Here is a 17,872-nt window from a genome sequence, read left to right as displayed (position 1 = left end):
TGCATAATTAGTTTAGATGAAAGTTGACGTTAGGTCCATTTACCTTCAAATAGGAACCATTCAGCAACGGCAACAACAAAAATAGCGCCGCTAGCGAGTGGCTAACGTGCCGTCGCTAACGCTGCATTACTTGCGAAATGCTGTTCGACAGACACCGAGGGAAATTACGTTAAAAGAACATTTAAATTTTTCAAATCGTTCAGAATCCTCGCTTCTAGCAAACCACTTGAAATGTTTTAAAGAGTCGCCAAAGTTAGCGGACGAGCTAACATGTGTACAGCCACGGAGGAAGCAGAATCGAGATGGCCAACTACCACTGCTCCCGGAGTGATGCTCTTTACGAGTTGTGCCAAATACAACGTTATCGTAGCCTTTTATCGGTCGCACTGTGATTTTAATATAAGTCGAAACAAGTGCTCGCTTTTTGAAAACTATTTCTGGTTAAAAGTATGTCTACTACGGTACACATCCCAAAAACCAAAGGTTTCTATTCCGGAGTTCGGTCAGCGATGACATCACTTCCTTTTCCGGTAACATTTAGGGGCCTGCAAGAAGCAAAAGAAGGTAAGTGAAGGTAGTTTTACCTCTTTCCTACAAACTACACCGCCATAACGGCCAAACGGCACCGCGAGGCTTATGAATGCCTACAAGTCGACGTTTAAGTCACGTCGGTTTCATGGAAGCTTTTTTAAAGTAGCTACTGCGCGCCGGGCGAGCTAAGGGAGCGTCTTGAAAATGCATGCTAGGGAGTAAACGTCGAGGTTTGTTGCTAGAACAACTCTGTATAGTACCGAGTGGTACCACCTGTACAGGTATACTTGTACCCACAATTCAGCAGGTAATACTTGGTTTCAACCGGTGATTTTCATATCTGGGATTTCCTATTACAACTACAAATACAACTCTGGCTTAATATATGAGGGGAAAATATCTAATTTCCTCATGTGGCCATGGGAGCCTTAATTACTCAACTGCAGAGAGTATCAAGCAGCTGTTTGATGTCAGGCCTTTACTTGTACAATGCATTGTAATGTTAGTTATTTTTCCACATATGGTGAAATAAAGTCCATGAAATACATGAATGGGGAACTTTTCATGAACTGCAATGTGAAATAAAATCGAATTGAATGTGAGTTCCTAATTTGAGTACTTTTACTTCTAGCTTCTTTAAGAGCAGATGGAAAGGTAGCATTGTCCCCCACTAATGCCTTGATATCATCTAATGCTCTGGGGTTTTTGACCCCTCAAAGAGCAGTACACCAGGGCCATTTTCGAGCTTTTTGTACTTAAATTGAACCTGTGATTGCAGACACGCAAGGTCTAGCCCTATTTATGAAGAATCTAGACATTGTTTTTACACTGCTGTATCTCAATGAACTTGTATATGATAAATATTTAATTTTGGCACAAATATTTATTTCAATAAAAACGTGTACGCTATTTAATATGATGCTATGTTGTTTCAGCAAGGATGCGTGCGGCGGAGCACGCCCAGCGCGTCCTGTCCATGTTGAACCAGCAGAGGGTGGCAGGGAGGTTCTGCGACACCCTCCTGAAAGTGTCGGATGGCGGGGTCTACTCCGCTCACCGCGGCGTCCTCGCCTGCTTCAGTCAAGCCTTCCAGAGCGCCGAGATGTCCGCCGGCGAGGAGCTGAGCCTCCACGAGTGCTCCGGCCAGGGTTTGGAGCTCCTGCTAGACTTTGTCTACACAGGGCAACTCAAGCTGGACCCTGGCGTCCTGGACAAGGTGCGGAGTGCGGCGTCCAGTCTACGTGTCCCAGAGGCGCTAGCGCTGTGTCAGTGCTTCAGGGACACGCCTGAGGACGCCCCCCCTCTCAAGCGGGGGAGAGGCAGGCCCCGGAAGACGGAGGCCGCCGACGTGGTTTCCGACGCTAACTGCACGGCGTCTACCCAAGATGACACTGGCTCCGATGCACACGCGGGAAGCGTGAGCACCCCGGCCACCACACGCTCAGGCCGGGTGGTCAAAGGTCCCAGACGGCTGATGCCGGATGAGGACGCCGCCGATGATGTCACGCAGAAATCCCCGCCTCCTCTTTGCCATGACATCCCAGAGCAGACCGCTGCTGGAAGTCAGGTACCCAATTGAAAAAGTAAAAAAAAAAAATTACATATATATATATATATATATATATATATATATATATATTTGTTTTTTTTTCTTGTCAAATTAGCCTTGTAATGTTTACGTAACTTGTAACATCTTGTATAAAAAGGTGCATGTTTTTAATGTCATGACTTCTAAAAATATAATATAATTCAACAAGAAAACAAAAAAAACAGTAAAAATGGAAGTCCAATACTAAGAGCTGGAATCGAGAGAATAAATCAAGTTAAAAAAAAAAAGACAACTGCAGAGCCTTAGTGCCACATTGAGACTTCAACAATAAAGTCCGACATTTACCAGAATAAAGTTTAGGAATAACAAGAAATATTTTTTAAAGTACATTTACAAGTTCTTTTTCATCGCAATTCGAGAAAAAGTTGTAAAAGTGCGAGGAAAAACGCACAATATTACAAGTCATACATTCAGCAATGTACGACTTTATGACTTTTCTCAAAAATGTACCTGGAAAAAAAAAAACAATTTCCCAGAATGAAGTCATTGTTCTCATCAATGCATGGCTTTTTCACCTAAATTTACCAGAATAAAGCTGTAAATATATAAGAAAACGTCTTAAATTTACAATATTTTTTGCTCTTAAATTTATGACAATTTTTCCTATTTCATTTCCAGATTTGTTCTCCTTAATGTACAACTGTATTATGACTTTCTCGTAAATGTGCGAGAATAAAGTCGTTATTTTTATAAATCACTTTTTCCTTGTGAATTTATTACTTTTTTCTTCATCAGGACTTTATTCTCAAATTTAGGAGAATACGACTTTCTTCTACTAAATGTACTGGAGTCGTTATTCTCCTTAACTTGTGCCTTTTTTCTCTGAAATGTGCGTGAATAAAGTTGTACATTTGATTACAGTAAAAGTACAATTTAGCACGCATTGGTGACTTCAATCTTGTGAAATGAGTTTTATAGCCTATTTGACATTTTATTCAGTCCCATTTCTGAGTTTAGTCTTATATTGATACACGTGTACGTGATGTTTGAAGTGCTGGTGCAGACGTCCAGCATGCAGCAATAAAAGGTGGCCTCTCTGCAGGCGACGGAGCTGCCCAGTGACATAAACGACACAGACGCAGGCGAGGACTTTGAGACCGCCGTCCCGGACTCAGACGAGGAGTACATTCCCGCCAAGCGGAGCCAGCTCACGTCGGATGACGGCGGCAAAGCGGTGGCGGCGGAGGAGTCGATGAACTCGGCACGCTGTCCCGTCTGCGGCAAAGTCTTCAAGAGCAAATACTACCTGAAAGTCCACAACAGGTAGACTACGGTTAGCCCGTTAGCATGGACACCGCGTCTGATATTGTTTGCGCCGTTTTTGCAAAGACGACACACGGGAGAGAAACCCTTCGCTTGCCAGAAATGCGGGAAGCGCTACTTCCGAAAAGAGAATCTGATGATCCACCAGCTGAGGCGTTGTAGCAGCACACAGGTGAGCCGAGCGTTTGCCGCCTGATGGAATCTCGTTTGTGATGCAGCGGTGTGGTTTCCAGACGTACGCGTGTCAGACGTGCTCGGCGACCTTTGGAGACAAAGAGGGGCTGCGTGCGCACGTGGTCTCCCACACGGGACAGATGCCCTACAAGGTACGTGCACGCGTCGCGTCCCTGACGTGATTGCCAACGCTTGATGTGTCGCGTTTGCGTGTCCTGCAGTGTCCCACGTGCGCCGAGCAGTTCATGTACAAGAAGAACCTGACGGGTCACATGATGAAGGTCCACGGATACCCCAAGCCGCATGCGGTAAGCGCAGCACAGTTGGGACTAGCACCATTCAAAGATCCTCTATGTGACAGGAATGCTTTGCTGTTTTTAAGGTCAAAAGCACATGTCAAAGATCCTCTATACGACAAGAGTGATCTGCTGTTTTTATAAATTGATTGCAAAAAGACAAGTGAAAGATCATCTATACAACAAGAGTGATCTGCTGTTTTTAGGAATCAATAGCAAAAACACGAGTCAAAGATCCTCTATACAACAAGAGTGATCTGCTGTTTTTAGGAATTAATAGCAAAAACACAAGTCAAAGATACTCTGTGAAAAGTGATCTGCTGTTTTTAAGAATCCATAGCAAAATCACGAGGCAAAGATCCTCTATACAGCAAGAGTGATCTGCTGTTTTTAATAATCCATAGCAAAAACACACAGAGATGCTCCATATAACAAGGATGATCTGCTGTTTTTAGGAATTGATAGCAAAGAGTGCAATATAACAAGAGCACTCTGCTGTGTATCGTAATTTTGTGCGGAAACACTAGCCAAAGATCCTCTACATGACAAAATTGACAGGCTGTTCTTGGGAATCTACAGCAAAAACATTAGTCCAAGAAGCATGCTGCTATTAGTGATAGTAACCTTGAAACATGATAGATTGTGTATATGGTAGGAACACTACCTTTGTTGGGAATCCACAGGAAAACCACGAGTCAAATATCCTGTAATATCGTATATCCTATAATATGACAGCCGGACTCCAGAAATGATGGTGAAAGATCTTTGACACGACAGGAGCATCCTGCTGCTGTAAAGATCTTTTTCCTCAGAACGATTGCACGGGTTTCCAGGCGTTTTTGCGTGAATAAAAGTAGTGCATGGGTGGACGTGTCTTTCAGTGTCTTCAGTGCCCCAAAGGCTTCCTGACACGCTCGGAGCTGCGAGTGCACGAAGCGTCCAAACATCGCGGTGAAAAGCCCTTTGTGTGCGAGGAGTGCGGCCACCGCGCGTCAAGTCGCAACGGCCTGCAGATGCACATCAAGGCCATCCACAGGTACAGCCGCTGCACCGCCACAGCCCGCCGCTAGAGGACGCCAAACTCACGTTCAACTGAACTAACTAACTTTAGGAGCATAACGTTGAAATATGAAATACTTAAAAAACATGATCCTATATAACAAATAGTAGTAATTTTTTTAAATGTACGAGAACAAAGACCAGATATGGATATGGGATTAAGTCAATTATGAGAAGAACATTTTTGACAAGAATAAAGTTGCAATTTTACAAGAATAATATGACAAAAAATTATGTCAGTTGAGAAGCTTAATATTGATATATTTAAGAAACATTAAAGTAGTAATATGACAAAAATGAATTTTGGAAAATTAAGATGGGAATAAAGTCCAAATATTGTGGGAATAAAGTCACAATTACGAGAAGAATGTTGAAATAGTTGAAAAATGACATTTTGAGAAACTTGTAACATTATGGGGAGAAATAAAGTTGAAATACTACAGAAACTTATACTAATGAACAGCATATATTGGGGGGTGGGGTATTTGACTAGGCTGAAATATAGTAAGTATAGTTAGTAAGTAAGTTGGTATAACCTTTCATTTGCCCCCCCATGATATAATCACAGCCCATGCCGATGTCTCTGGTATCGCTACAAAAGCACCCCGTATCAACTTTGTTTGCAGAAACGAGCGGCCCTTCGTGTGCAGCATCTGCAGCCACGCCTTCTCCCAGAAGAACAACCTCAACATGCATCTGCGCGTGCACAGCGGCGAGCGCCCCTACCAGTGTCATCTGTGCGGAAAAACCTTCCGAACACAAGGTAACACCCCCTGGCCTTGCCGTGACTCCTTTTCACCGCTTACTTTTCACATTTTCTTGCCAGAATCAATTCAACATTAAGCTTACCAGAATAGAAATTGTGTCATTTTACTAGCCTACAGTAGTAGTTATTCAAGAAAGTCACAATATGATGAGTAATTAATATTATAGGACTATAGTTATCATTTCCAGATGAAAATTGGAAACAAAATACAGCAGAGATGGAAAAAAACAGCTGCGCTTTCATGAGAATAAAGTCCAAATAATATCCTTGCCAAGTCCTTATTTAACAAAATGAAATCATTCATGGGAATAAAGTCATAATTACATCATGAAAAGTTGATACAAGAAAGTAGAAATAGTTGAAAATGAAAGAATAAACTAAAGTAACCCCCCCACCCTCCAGCCAGCCTGGACAAGCACCACCGCACACACACGGGCGAGCGTCCCTTCCCGTGCGACGTGTGCGAGCAGCGTTTCACCGAGAAGGGCGCCCTCCTGCGCCACAAGGCCAGCAAGCACGAGGAGGGTCGCCCCCACGGCTGCCACATCTGCAGCAAGACCTTTAAAGGTAAACGCCCATTTGACATGGCCGCCATGGCTTTTGGCAAGCATCAGACAGCAGCCTTCCTTCCTCTTCCCAGCCAAAGAACAGCTGAGGGTTCATCTGCGGCGTCATAAGGGCGTGAGGAAGTTTGAATGCCCCGACTGTGGGTACAAGTTCACCCGACAGGTAAAGTACAGTAGGTGGCACTCGTGTACTGTTGCTATGCTATCACTCTTTATATTACCATTTATTCTCTTATTCTCCAATGACAACTTGATTTTCTTTTCTTTGTTGCATACTACACCTTTTTTGAAGAAATTTCAATATTTCAAGTCTGTGCTACTACAATGACATTATTTTCCCTCAAAATATTAGCCATGTATTTAACAAGACATTTTTCCTTGTTAAAATACCACTTTTCCATAATATTTGGACTGTATTCTCATCAAAATTACAGCTGTTATTCCCACTTTTTTATTTTACTACTTCCTTCTTAATTGTCGGAAATATTCTGCTATTTTCAACCTACAACACATTAAATAGCACCAATATTGAAACTCCTCTTTTAAGACCTTTAAGTCATTTTGAGACATTAGAGCCCTATATACTTAAAATAACATCCCTATATCACCTTCACACCCCTATTACCCGAGATAGTAGACATAAGAGAAAATAAGACATAGGAAACCCATTTAAAGCCTTCTAAACAGGCTTTTGAACATTAGAGCCCCCTAGACATGAAATAACACCCCTACAGTCACCTTTATACTCCTGTTATGAAAACACCTGTTTAAAAATGTAATACACTTTTTGACATTATTAGAGCCCTGTAGACATGAACTAACACCCCTACAGTCACCTAGAAAATAAGACATCTACTCCGGTTTCCTCCCACATTCCAAAAGCATGTTTGGTTGATTGGCGACTGAATGGGATGAGTGTGAATGGTTGTTAGGGTTAGGGTTAGAACCAAGAACCAACTGCGTTCGTGGTTTCTCTCGTGTGTATAGAATCTATACACACGAGAGAAACCACGAACGATAAAAAGATATCTGAATACAACACAATTAAATACATGTATTTGTACGCTTGTGTCTTCGTTGGAATAGGTGTGTATGCTATGTCAGTTGGTTCTTCTGTTGCAGGCATGTGTTTGGCCAGCTATGTGGGGCGGGTTGAGCATGACCTGTGAACCAGGAAGTGCGGGAATCGGTGTGTGTGCTGCACTCTGGTGGTGGAAGTGTGAAAAATAAAGTTGACTGGAAGCAGCCGTTCGCCGTGTTCTTTTTTTGGTATTGAAATCCTTAAGCAAAGATTGATTTAAGCTGCTTTTGTATCGATATAAGCAGACCAAATTGGCTGGCGGGAGATGAAAAGGGCATCATAGTAACCGGATTATCATAATAACCGGGTATCGTACTAATAGAACTAATTATATCATAAAAGACTAGAAATTTGCCGGGGAATGAAAATAGTATCGTAATAAGTAGTAATTTGTTATAACCGATATCGATATAACAAGACTTTACTGTATTTAGTCTTTGTGATGCTTAAATGCTCATCAAGGGCAAAATAACTGTAGCATATGCTAATAGACCTTAAGATCTATTCATTGGTATATTTTCTTTCTCGTTTCTAATCATCTCACCCAGGCGCACCTGCGTCGTCATGTCCTGATCCACAAGCGCACCGAGAACTACAACCCCCGTTTGAGGAAGCTGAGGAACGTGGTCGTGGAGGATGACGATGGCGAAGGTGACGAGGCAGTGCCGCTAACAGAGACCTTTGCGGCCACCGTGGAGACGCTTGCTCAGCAGGAGGAGGAGCGGGAGGAGGAGGTGGAGGTTCCTGCGGGCCCCGAGGAGGTGACGAGCTCTGCTTCCTCAAGGCTGGGCCTGGACTGCGTGGTGCGAGTGATCATAGAGTAGAGCAGACGTGTGTTGCAACACTGAGGGAAGAGACATGATGAAATATGAAGGTCATAATACTGTAGGATACTGCACATGGACGCCATGACACTCACCACAGCCACCCTCCCAGAGAGAGTCTAGTTGCCTTTGGTGGAACCAACTAACAATTAAACACACACGTGTGACGTATGGCTGACACAGACACATTTATACATTCCAGGTCAATGCATCACTCTGCGCTTTCTTAAATACATTTTTTAAGTCATGCATTTCATTTCATTGTAAAAAAAACAACCCCCCTGGTACACAGACACTAGACTGTTAGTATTAGCAGAGATAATTAGCATTATAGATAGTTTAGCATTCCACAGCGCCCCCTGCTGGTTGTGCTGCTCATTATTCTACCCAGCCCTCCTAAACTTCAATGACGCCATGGTGTCAACTGTCCATGGAATGTAGATGTATTCAGAATAACATTGTAACTGTCAATAAGTAGCATAAAGTTTAAATATTAACCCAAAATGACAATCCCCCGCCCCAATAAAAGAAACGAACAGACCAGCAGTAATTGTACAAGAATAAAGTCAAAAATGAAGAGACAAATGTTGTAATAATGAGAATGACTTTGTAATATGGAGGAAAATAATGTCAATAAATTGACACTCAAGAAATATGTAAGTAGAGAGAAACAAAATGACAAAAATGTAAACTCTTTTGCCTCTAAAATGATAACTTCTGTAGTGTTTTGACCTTATTCTTGGAATTGTTGTTATTCTTAGACACACTTTGGACACCCCTGTGGTACGCTGCGTACTTAGTTCTTTGCCACAACTTAGCATTAGCCCCTCCCCTTACGCTACTCAGCCGAGATAGCGACTGCTGTGGGTGGAAGGTGCCCGTGGCCGGGGGTGCCGCCAGTGCTTGAACGCACGTAGTAAGAACGGAAGAGTGCCAATGGAGACCAGTCAGCTTGCTATTAGCATTTTGGGCTAGTGGCGGTGGGAAATGAAGGCAAAGGGAGAGACACGGATGACAGCCCGAGAGGCTCATCCTTCATCCTTGGGGTTTCAGCATGGCGATGAGGTCAAAGGTCCACGACCCTCAGAGCGCCGCGTTGACCTCCTGGTTCTGGTTGAGGTTGTTGTTGAGATTGTGGAGGGCCTGCTGGCGTTGGTGCCGGTGCAGGTGGATGGCGTCGGAGACGGGGACCTCGGCGGGCTGGAAGGCGCTGGACACCAGCGGCATGAACTGGCGGAAGATGCTGACGCTGCCGTGCCAGAAGGTGGGCTGGGGGAGGCGGCCCGCCACGCTCCAGGCGCGTGTGGCCGGGTCGTACGCCTCCACCACATCCGACAGCTCGAACGTGTTGTCATAGCCGCCCGACACGTACAGTTTGCCGCCCAGCGCCGCCACGCTGCCTCCCACATGGACCTGGACCGAGAGGTGAGCTGTTAGCCTGAAGGTTAAAAAATGTACTACTCCTAAATGTATTTTAGGTTATGACAACCGCAGATGGATACGCTGCAGTCTGGGGTGTCCAAACTGCGACATGGGGGTCATTTGTGAACCCGTGGCACATTCTACAATTAGCAGAATGTGAAAACATGAAGAAAAAAAAAGTTTAAGGAGAAAAGTCCTAATTTTCTGAGAAGAATGTCATAATATTTTGAGTTTACTAGCAGGAAGTAGAAATCTTTTTTGAAGTTCTAACATCATGACAAAGAAAGAAAGCAACAAATGGAGTTTTGGGAAAATGGTAAAACAGTGGCATTTTCATAGAAGACAGTTGTCAAATAAATAAAAATAGCAAAAATGAGGAATGATATGATATTAATAATGTGGTTTGTGACCTGTATGCCAGAGCTGAGGTGTTGGAGGAAAACCCCCAGGCTTAAATCAAACGTGACAGGATGATGGAAGACAAACCTGGTTCATCGGACTGATCTTATCCCACTCGTTCTTCTGAGGGTTATAGACATCCACCTCCGCCAGGTCATCCCTACAACAGACATCCAAGTCAAAGCTGGCCCTCCTAAACCAACATCTCCACCCCTTTGTCACGAAAAAGGCACTCCATTCCGTCCACACCTGACGAAGAAGATGAGGCCGTTGAGGGTCACCGTTTTCGGGGTGAAGGACCACGGCGGCAGCTGCCCACAGTTGACAATGGACCAGCGCTCGCTCTCCGGGTCGTAGCTCTGGACGGCCATGGTGTCCTCGCCAGCCAGGCAGCCGATGGCGTAGAGGCGGCCGCCGCAGGTGGTGGTGGAGCAGTTGTCCATGGCGTGCAGCATGGGCGGCAGCGCCTCCCAGCAGTCCAGCGTGTGGTCGTAGCGCTCGGTGCTGTCCGACGCCACCACGTGCAGCTGGCCCTTCAGCTCACACGAGCTGTGGTACTCACGCGCCTTCAGCATGGGCGACACCTCCGTCCACTCGTTCACGCTCGACTTGTAGCGCCACACGCCGTCGTAGAGGCGCGAGCCGTCCGATCCGCCTGACGGGAGGACACAACAACCGTAATGCTAGTTCTGTTATCAACTCACTGCTCTCTATGATATCACCACTTATTTATCTGTATTACAGTACATTCTATTGTATATACTTTTTCTGTATCATATCAGTATATATGATATCTGTATTTATTTCTGCAATATCACTATTTTTTATTCATGATATCAGTATTTATCTTCATGATATCAGTATTTATCTTGGCTATATCATTAATGGAAAAATCAGCAGTACTTCTATGAGAATAACAATTAACATGATTTCAGTAGCATGATGTTGAAAAATTAAAGAAAAAGACACTTTTTTTAAATTTTACAAGAATGTCTCTAGATGTAAGATGGAGAAGCCCGTCCTACAGACGCAGCCATCCACCCTGCCCTTTTTCGACACGGCCCATGCCTTCAACCTTTGGAATATTGGAGAAAAGAGTTGAATAGAGATGAAAAATTACAGGCTTTTTTACAGACAGTTGTAATATAACAAAAAATGTCTTCATTTTCTCTTATATCTACTAAATTGGGTAATAGGAGGTGACTATAGGGGTGTTATTTCATGTCCAGAGGGCTCTAATCATGTTAAAAGCGCAATCCTAAACATATTTTCTGTGATTTTATGTCTTCTATATTGGGTAATATGATTGTAAAAGTGAATATAGGGGTATTATTTCATATCCAGAGGGCTCTAATCATGTTAAAAGCGCAATCTTAAACATAGCGGTGTTATTTCATGTCAAGAGTGCTCTGATAATGTTAAAAAGCGTATTTAGCATATTTCATACGTTCAAATCATCAACCGTGTTGGGCGTAAGACGCATGCAAGTACGCAATCAGGCAGTTATTTAAGTGAGCGACGGAGTGAGCCAAAGCTGCTAAGGTTACAGAGCCCGTATCGGTGTCTCATCAGGAGAGGTTTGAGATGTTTACTCAAAGGCAAAGGCTGTGGCTGGCTACCATGAGGCCTTGGCAGCACAACGTAACCCTCTTTGCTTTCACCCCTTCGCCAAAGAGCCTGCAGTTTATTTCCAAGGCGGTGGAAACTTACAGCGCCGCGAAAAGAACAGTTGCTGTGGTTTTGTTTGTGTCTTTGTGTCACCGCGTGGCTGGTGCACTTCACTCAGTGGCCTTATTTACTTTTTGTATTTTCCACATTGATCATATCATGCTTGTCAGTTGTTCCACCATGGGAGTCATGGTAGAGAGGACGGATGTGATGATGACCATAGAACAGGAAATGGAACGTATTGTGACAAAGGAAAGTTTAGTGTCATCTAAAAATGCTTCCAAAGATGGAACAAGACTTACCGGTGACATACATGTCGTTCCCAAGGGCCGCTATGCTGTAGCCTCCCCCCAGGTGGTCCGGGAACTCGGCCAGGTAGCGCCACTGGCCCGTCTGTGGGTTGAAACAGTCGACGGTGACCAGCTCGTCGCAGTCCTTGTCGCAGCCGCCCACCACCACCAGGATCTCGGCCAGTCCGGTGGACGGCCGCGGGCGCATGCGGCGGCACGGCCGGTCATGGCGGTCGTACTCGCATGACTGGAAACTGCGGGCCTCGTTCACCAGGCGGAGGCAGGCGGGCGACAGGTACACCAGAGGGTCGCTCTCCACGTGGGCCAACAAGAAGAACCTGCGGACGAAAGGCAGCCGCACCTGCTGGAGGAGCTCGGGCCAGTAGTGGAGCCGCCGCTGGAGGTCAGCCTTCACCCAGCGCACGGCAATCTGATAAACTGTCTCCTCCTTGTCCACGCACAGCTCGTCATCAGACACAAACTCCAGCAGGCGCTTCCACGGCAGGCGCTCAAAGTCTGTCCCTTTGGCCAGATCCATCAGGTTCTTGAGGACGAAGCGGCGAGCGCTGGCTGCCAGCTCTCTGCAAGCGTAGGCCTCTGCAAAGTCCTGGATTTCTAAGCAGTTGGAAACGTCCAGACGCTGTTCCAGAAAAGCGCAGCAGGCCTCCTTGACTGACGGGAACTGAAACAGATCCGCCGTTTTCAGCAGCAGGTCCACGTTGTCCTGTGTGACAGTGACCCGTCCCGTGTAGCAGAAGTCCACAAGAAGTCCCAAAAGCTCTGCCGAGACCTCGTAGAGAACCACTCTGTCCATAGCGCTCTCCCGCAGTGTCCCGGCGAACATGGCCCGGAAGTAGGTGCTGGCCGCCGCCAGCACCGTGCGGTGGCAGTGGAACTCTCGGCCCTCGGCGCATAGAGTCACGTCAAAGAACTTCCTCTCGGCGCGGAGCTCATGGATGCCGCGTAGAAGGTTGAAGGCATGGGCCGTGTCGAAAAAGGGCAGGGTAGATGGCTGCGTCTGTAGGACGGGCTTCTCCATCTTACATCTAGAGACAAAAGTCAACACGGCACTGCATTAATCGGATTCCTCACCACACCCCAAGCCCAGCTAGTCAAAACAAAGTGAAAAGTAATTCAAACAGCTAAAGCGAGGTAACAGAACAGTCTAGAACGGCGGCCAGCACGGGTAGTTATGAGACACGCAGCTAGCTTGTGTGCTGAGGCTATAAATACACCGGCAGTGTCCGTTTGCAGTGAAGGGGGTTGGGGAGAACACCTAGTCTGTTGTGAGCTGCCACTTCGAACTGACTGTACAACCCCCCGCCCCCGCTCCATGTTGTGTCGCAGTGGCAGTATAATGTGCACCACTGTGAGCCTCCTTGCTGATTGTCGTCATATTAATATTAAAGATGGAGTCACTGTGACAGCTGCAATGACACTTAATACACTCGCATGCTGCACACTTACTATTTGTGTGCTTTCTCTCTTCCGAGCCCTCAGGTTTCTGTTTTGACTCACAGTGTCTCATGCTGGTTACGTTGGTCATGTATGATAATTAATTGTCCCAATGAATTACTGCGACTACAAGGTGTCACCAAAAGACAACCACTACTTTAAAAAAGGCAGCACCTTACAGGACAATTAATAATGCTAAGGTCATATATAAGACAGTACCTGGTAGACTGTACACGGTAATGTATGTCGTGACATACACTTGTACACATATATTTAAGTACCTGCTCATGAGGCATCATTAATTGCACAGGCAAGATCCTTGTTAACATTTGGAGAGCATGAAAATAAGCAGCTATCTGTTTGGAGAGGTTTTGCTTCAAGGCCGTAATAAAAGCCACTGGTCTGCCGCCAGAGAGGCTTGGGACGCATTCCGTGCAGCGGCGCTTGAACGATGCAGCCACACATGGAGATCTGTAAAGGATCAGACTCTCTGCCAGAGCAGACGACATGCACAACAACCTGCACCACACAACCAGACAAGGCTAGCATGCTGTCTACTTCAAGGTGTGCTGTAGTCCGCGAGGTTGTTAGCATGATGAAATGGTGCCCTGTGTCCCCAGAGCCTGTTTATGAAGACCTAATGTGTGAAGAGGTGCTCCAAAGGACATGATGGCCTCTCTAAGCTGCACCCCAATTCACCAAGGGCAGCTAAAAACACTACACATCTTAACCTTTCAAGCTTATTGGGTGAAACTTGGCCCGGATTATTATATACAATTTTTTTATCTGTTTCTATTGCGAGGTGTATCGAAAATGAGATTTGCATACTGGGGACTGATTTTGGTCCCATTTGACTCCCATTAGCACATATTTTTCTCATCTCATGAATGCTCAAACATCTAAGCCTACTGCAACCACCACTTGTCAGCTTTGTGTTAAAAAAAAGCAGGCTTCACTACACATCTTGAAATAAAGCCAACCGTTCATCAGCATGTTTGATCATTTTGTTTTTCTTGAGCGAATAGGCTAAGCCACCATGATAAATGGGAGTTATGTTAGCGCTTTCGCACACTATTGTGGTACCTTGTTAAAATGTATATAAATAGTCTCATATGGAACATTTCAAGTCAAAAATCGTCTTCCTCTTTAACCAACATAAGACAGCAATGCCAAGTGATTTGCTGCAACACATTCATTTATTTTAGCATTTGACATTCATTTATTTTAGCATGTGAAAAGAAACGGAACCCGAGTGGAACCAGCCTTGACTGAGGGAGAGGTGGAGTCCAACCACTGATTCATGTAAACACAAGACAAACAGCGTGTATGTACACGGCGACAAGCTGACCAGCATCCATCACCACACTGACGTTGCTGGTACATCCATCATGAAATGATCCGATCAGCCCGTCTGAGCTGTACACAAGGCTGGAGAAGACATGTGATGTTTGTTATTCTCCTACGGCTGAAAATAGATCCTGACGGGCTTTCAACAGAAAACAGCTGCCGCCGGACGTCACCTTAAATACGCCTCTGTCCCCATCATCACCTCCACAACCTCTACTATCAGAATGCAGTGCTAAACTTCTTCTCACACCTGCACAACAGGGAGCATGGATGCTATTTGTTGAGAAACCAATTCAGCTGACATTTTCACATCCTATATTGCCCTGTATTTATTTAGAATTATAACTATATTACATAGTAACCCCTCATTTATCACAGTTAATATTTTCATAGTTAAGTGCATGGAAAACATGTTTACATCCTTTAAAATATGGGTTTTAACATTGGTTAATGACCTAGTGGTCAGTGTAAAATACTACATATCATCACATCTTCAAATGCACCCTCTGAATGCCTTATATTTGTATTTTACTTCATTTAGCCATTTATAGCCCTGAAAATACTTCATTTATGTAAAAAGAAAGTACAATTTTCTTCAATGTCCATATTATTAATTAATAATAACTTTTATTTAATTTAGCCAATTTAATGTGTAAGGTTTTTGATTTGAACCAAGAAGTTACGTAGGTTACGTAGCGCCATGTCGCACTGGACGCCGGCCACGCAAGCGGCAGCTGCGGTCAGCCACCCGAGTGGAACGACAAAGCCTGGCTGGGTCCTCCGGACCATAAACAGACACTCACATTCAGCTCATTTCCAACTGAAGCAGACCTGCTCAAGGTCACTCAGTTCATCATTCTCTATTATTATTATTGCTATTCTTTACAGTAATAGTAGTAGTAATAGTAGCGGAATGGATCCTGTATAAAATGAAACACCTGATGTAGGGCTGTATGGTCTCATGGATAAGGATGATTGAGGGTTCTAATCCCTTCGTGGTCCCGTGTTTTGGGGGCAGAAGCTGATTTTAAGATTAGAGGTATAGTCACATTTACATGGCTGTTACCCAATAAAGTAGACATAATAAATATAAGAAAATAAGACATAGACAACCTAGTTATAACCTCCTAAATACGGTTTTTAAAATTATTACAGCCCTCTAGACATGAAATAGCACTCATAGTAAACGTCCCACTCCTTTTGCCCAATATAGTAGACATAAGAGGAAATAAAATATAAATAAGACCTGTGCTTTTGTGTTGCTGTACTTTTTTTTTAATCTAATTCCCAAATGACTGCCGTTCCATATCATAACATGACGTTTTAATAATGCTGTGCTCATATTTGTGCAGTTAGTATGGTAGCTGTACATACCGAGTAGTGTTGGCTGTGCATTCCAGTCATTCCTCCTCATTCAGCAGGTTAACCATACATGTCCATTGCAATGTGCCTTACACAAACTTTCCCCCCATCATGACAGAGTGACAAAAAACAAAATAAAAACTCAAGTTGGAAGCACAAAAAAACAAGGAGGTGCTCTTTTTTTAATTTTTTTTTTAAAGGTAGACATGGACAGCTACATCTTAGCACAGTTATGCTAACCAACCAACATTTAGCAGGATTTATCAACTTAAAGGTCGGTTTAGGCGTTTATGTGCCGGACATAATGCCAGTGACGTTTTAATATTTGTGACATCTTATAGAACAACTGTGTTTACATGTTGGTTAAAAGTTTCAACGTGTGTCGAAGCTTCACGTCACGACTCCCTGGAACGGTAGGCTGTCGCGGTCGTTCCAGTTAATTCGCCGTATGGGGAGATTCGGCGGGTAAACAAGGAGCTTCAAAGCCAACTTACCAGCCTACGTCCTCGCCCGTAGCTCATAAATATTCAGGACTCGTTCGATGAAAAAAGCCTCACGAATGGAGTGTCGACGAAACTTTGATGTTGCCGATGTGATGTTGTCGGAGCTCGGCCTCCTTCGACGCCATGACACCCTGTGGACCGCCACTTATGCTGCCTTCGCGTGCTGTGGGGAAAACGAGTGCTTAGGTGAATACGCAGGCACTTACGTAATGTAATCTTTATTTGGATTTCTTGACATTTTCAATTCTGCATCGTCTGTTATACCATACACATACCAAGTATAATATTCCTATTAATAAATGTTTATAGTTTAAAGTTGTGAGCTTCGCTTTAGCAACATTGCATTGAGAAGTTGGAATACCAACATTCGAAAGCACCACTCACTGACTGTATGTATATCCATGCACAATACTAATGCTTTGTTTTCTGTTATTTTTATTTTTTTACAGTACCATGACATAATGCTGTTATACAAGTTACGGAAGTACGATGACATAATGAAGTTATACAAGTTATTATAAATGTATCTGTCCTTTTTGTAAAAATACAACTGGCAAACTAGAAGCATTGCTGGCGGGATGGTGACCTTTCGTGACAGAAGGTTGGGGCGTCTGTACAACATGAGTTTACGTCTACGTCATAATCAGCCAATTTAAAGCAGACAAGGGAGCTCCTTTTGACAAATGGCATCATGAAATCAAATGTGTCAGCAAAAGGTTTGAATGAGTACGTGTCAACAAGCCAGTTCAGTGCTGCTAGCACTGCTTGGCCGCTAGATGGAGACAAATGACACTTTTAACCGGCAACATTACAAACACTCTTTCATTCAATGCACAAAAAAACAACAAAAACTTTGCTGACATAGCGTTCTTTTTCAAATTTGCTAGCAATGAAAATATAGGAATTAATTAATACCATATTAATATAGAAACAATAGTATCTTATTAGCATAATGTTCAAATATTAAAGGAAAATTATTTTTACAAAATAAGGTTCTGGTAATTTGGGGTGAATAAAGTAATGGAAAGAGTTAGATTGTTTTGAGGATAAAGTCTAAATATTATGCTAATACAGTCATAACATTATGAAAAACAAAACAAAATAAAGTTTCTAAAAGTTTGAAAAAAGTTACAATATTATGGCAATAAAGCCATAGCTCAAATTGTTTTTTCTTTTAAATTAATTTTTTAGTCATAATATTTTTGTGGGAAAAAGTTTAAATAATGTTGGACTAAAGTCCAAAAATCTTGGAAATAA

At 43.8% G+C, this 17,872-nt stretch overlaps 3 protein-coding genes across 5 annotated transcripts in view; 1 reads left to right on the top strand and 2 right to left on the bottom strand.

Moving 5' to 3' along the window:
• The window catches only part of nol9 (nucleolar protein 9), a 6,234-nt gene extending 5,713 nt beyond the window's left edge, over positions 1 to 521 (bottom strand). The window contains exon 1 of the mRNA XM_058050908.2: positions 44 to 521. The gene's annotated coding sequence lies outside the window, so the exon portion shown is untranslated. The remainder of the gene's footprint in view (positions 1 to 43) is intronic.
• On the top strand, positions 418 to 8,992 carry zbtb48 (zinc finger and BTB domain containing 48). 3 transcript variants are annotated; one of them, XM_058050905.2, is made up of 11 exons: positions 418 to 564; positions 1,467 to 2,098; positions 3,183 to 3,403; positions 3,470 to 3,575; positions 3,637 to 3,729; positions 3,799 to 3,885; positions 4,755 to 4,909; positions 5,559 to 5,695; positions 6,101 to 6,265; positions 6,339 to 6,427; positions 7,894 to 8,992. In XM_058050905.2, the coding sequence occupies exons 1-11, from the start codon at positions 450 to 452 to the stop codon at positions 8,167 to 8,169; spliced, it is 2,076 nt and encodes a 691-aa protein (XP_057906888.2). In that variant the 5' UTR covers positions 418 to 449; the 3' UTR covers positions 8,170 to 8,992. The 3 variants fall into 3 exon arrangements, with proteins under 3 accessions (XP_057906888.2, XP_057906889.2, XP_057906890.2); XM_058050906.2 differs by having other exon boundaries at positions 517 to 574; XM_058050907.2 differs by lacking the exon at positions 418 to 564 and adding an exon at positions 721 to 838.
• klhl21 (kelch-like family member 21) lies at positions 8,757 to 16,788 on the bottom strand. Its single transcript, XM_058050909.2, has 5 exons — positions 16,607 to 16,788; positions 11,961 to 12,994; positions 10,240 to 10,645; positions 10,078 to 10,150; positions 8,757 to 9,582 (listed from the first exon to the last, which is right to left on the bottom strand). The coding sequence occupies exons 2-5, from the start codon at positions 12,985 to 12,987 to the stop codon at positions 9,253 to 9,255; spliced, it is 1,836 nt and encodes a 611-aa protein (XP_057906892.2). The 5' UTR covers positions 12,988 to 12,994; positions 16,607 to 16,788; the 3' UTR covers positions 8,757 to 9,252.
• Between the last annotated feature and the right edge of the window lie 1,084 nt (positions 16,789 to 17,872).

The sequence above is a fragment of the Doryrhamphus excisus genome, linkage group LG15 (genome assembly GCF_037039965.1).
Source record: "Doryrhamphus excisus strain RoL-2023G ecotype Guam linkage group LG15, RoL_Dexc_Guam_v1.1, whole genome shotgun sequence".
NCBI lineage: Eukaryota > Metazoa > Chordata > Actinopteri > Syngnathiformes > Syngnathidae > Doryrhamphus > Doryrhamphus excisus.
The sequence above is the reverse complement of the archived record's forward strand: the minus strand, read 5'-3'. Positions and strand labels throughout refer to the sequence as shown.

What these genes read in the sequence shown, in the direction of transcription:
- klhl21 (XM_058050909.2), bottom strand. Translation starts at nt 12,987, where the DNA reads ATGGAGAAGCCCGTCCTACAGACGCAGCCATCTACCCTGCCCTTTTTC. An exon ending in GAACGACATGTATGTCACCG is followed by an intron (nt 10,646 to 11,960) that starts GTAAGTCTTGTT and finishes TCCTCCCGTCAG; the next exon opens with GCGGATCGGACGGCTCGCGC. An exon ending in GGCCTCATCTTCTTCGTCAG is followed by an intron (nt 10,151 to 10,239) that starts GTGTGGACGGAA and finishes TGTCTGTTGTAG; the next exon opens with GGATGACCTGGCGGAGGTGG.
- zbtb48 (XM_058050905.2), top strand. Translation starts at nt 450, where the DNA reads ATGTCTACTACGGTACACATCCCAAAAACCAAAGGTTTCTATTCCGGA. An exon ending in AGACCGCTGCTGGAAGTCAG is followed by an intron (nt 2,099 to 3,182) that starts GTACCCAATTGA and finishes GCCTCTCTGCAG; the next exon opens with GCGACGGAGCTGCCCAGTGA. An exon ending in GGCGTTGTAGCAGCACACAG is followed by an intron (nt 3,576 to 3,636) that starts GTGAGCCGAGCG and finishes TGTGGTTTCCAG; the next exon opens with ACGTACGCGTGTCAGACGTG.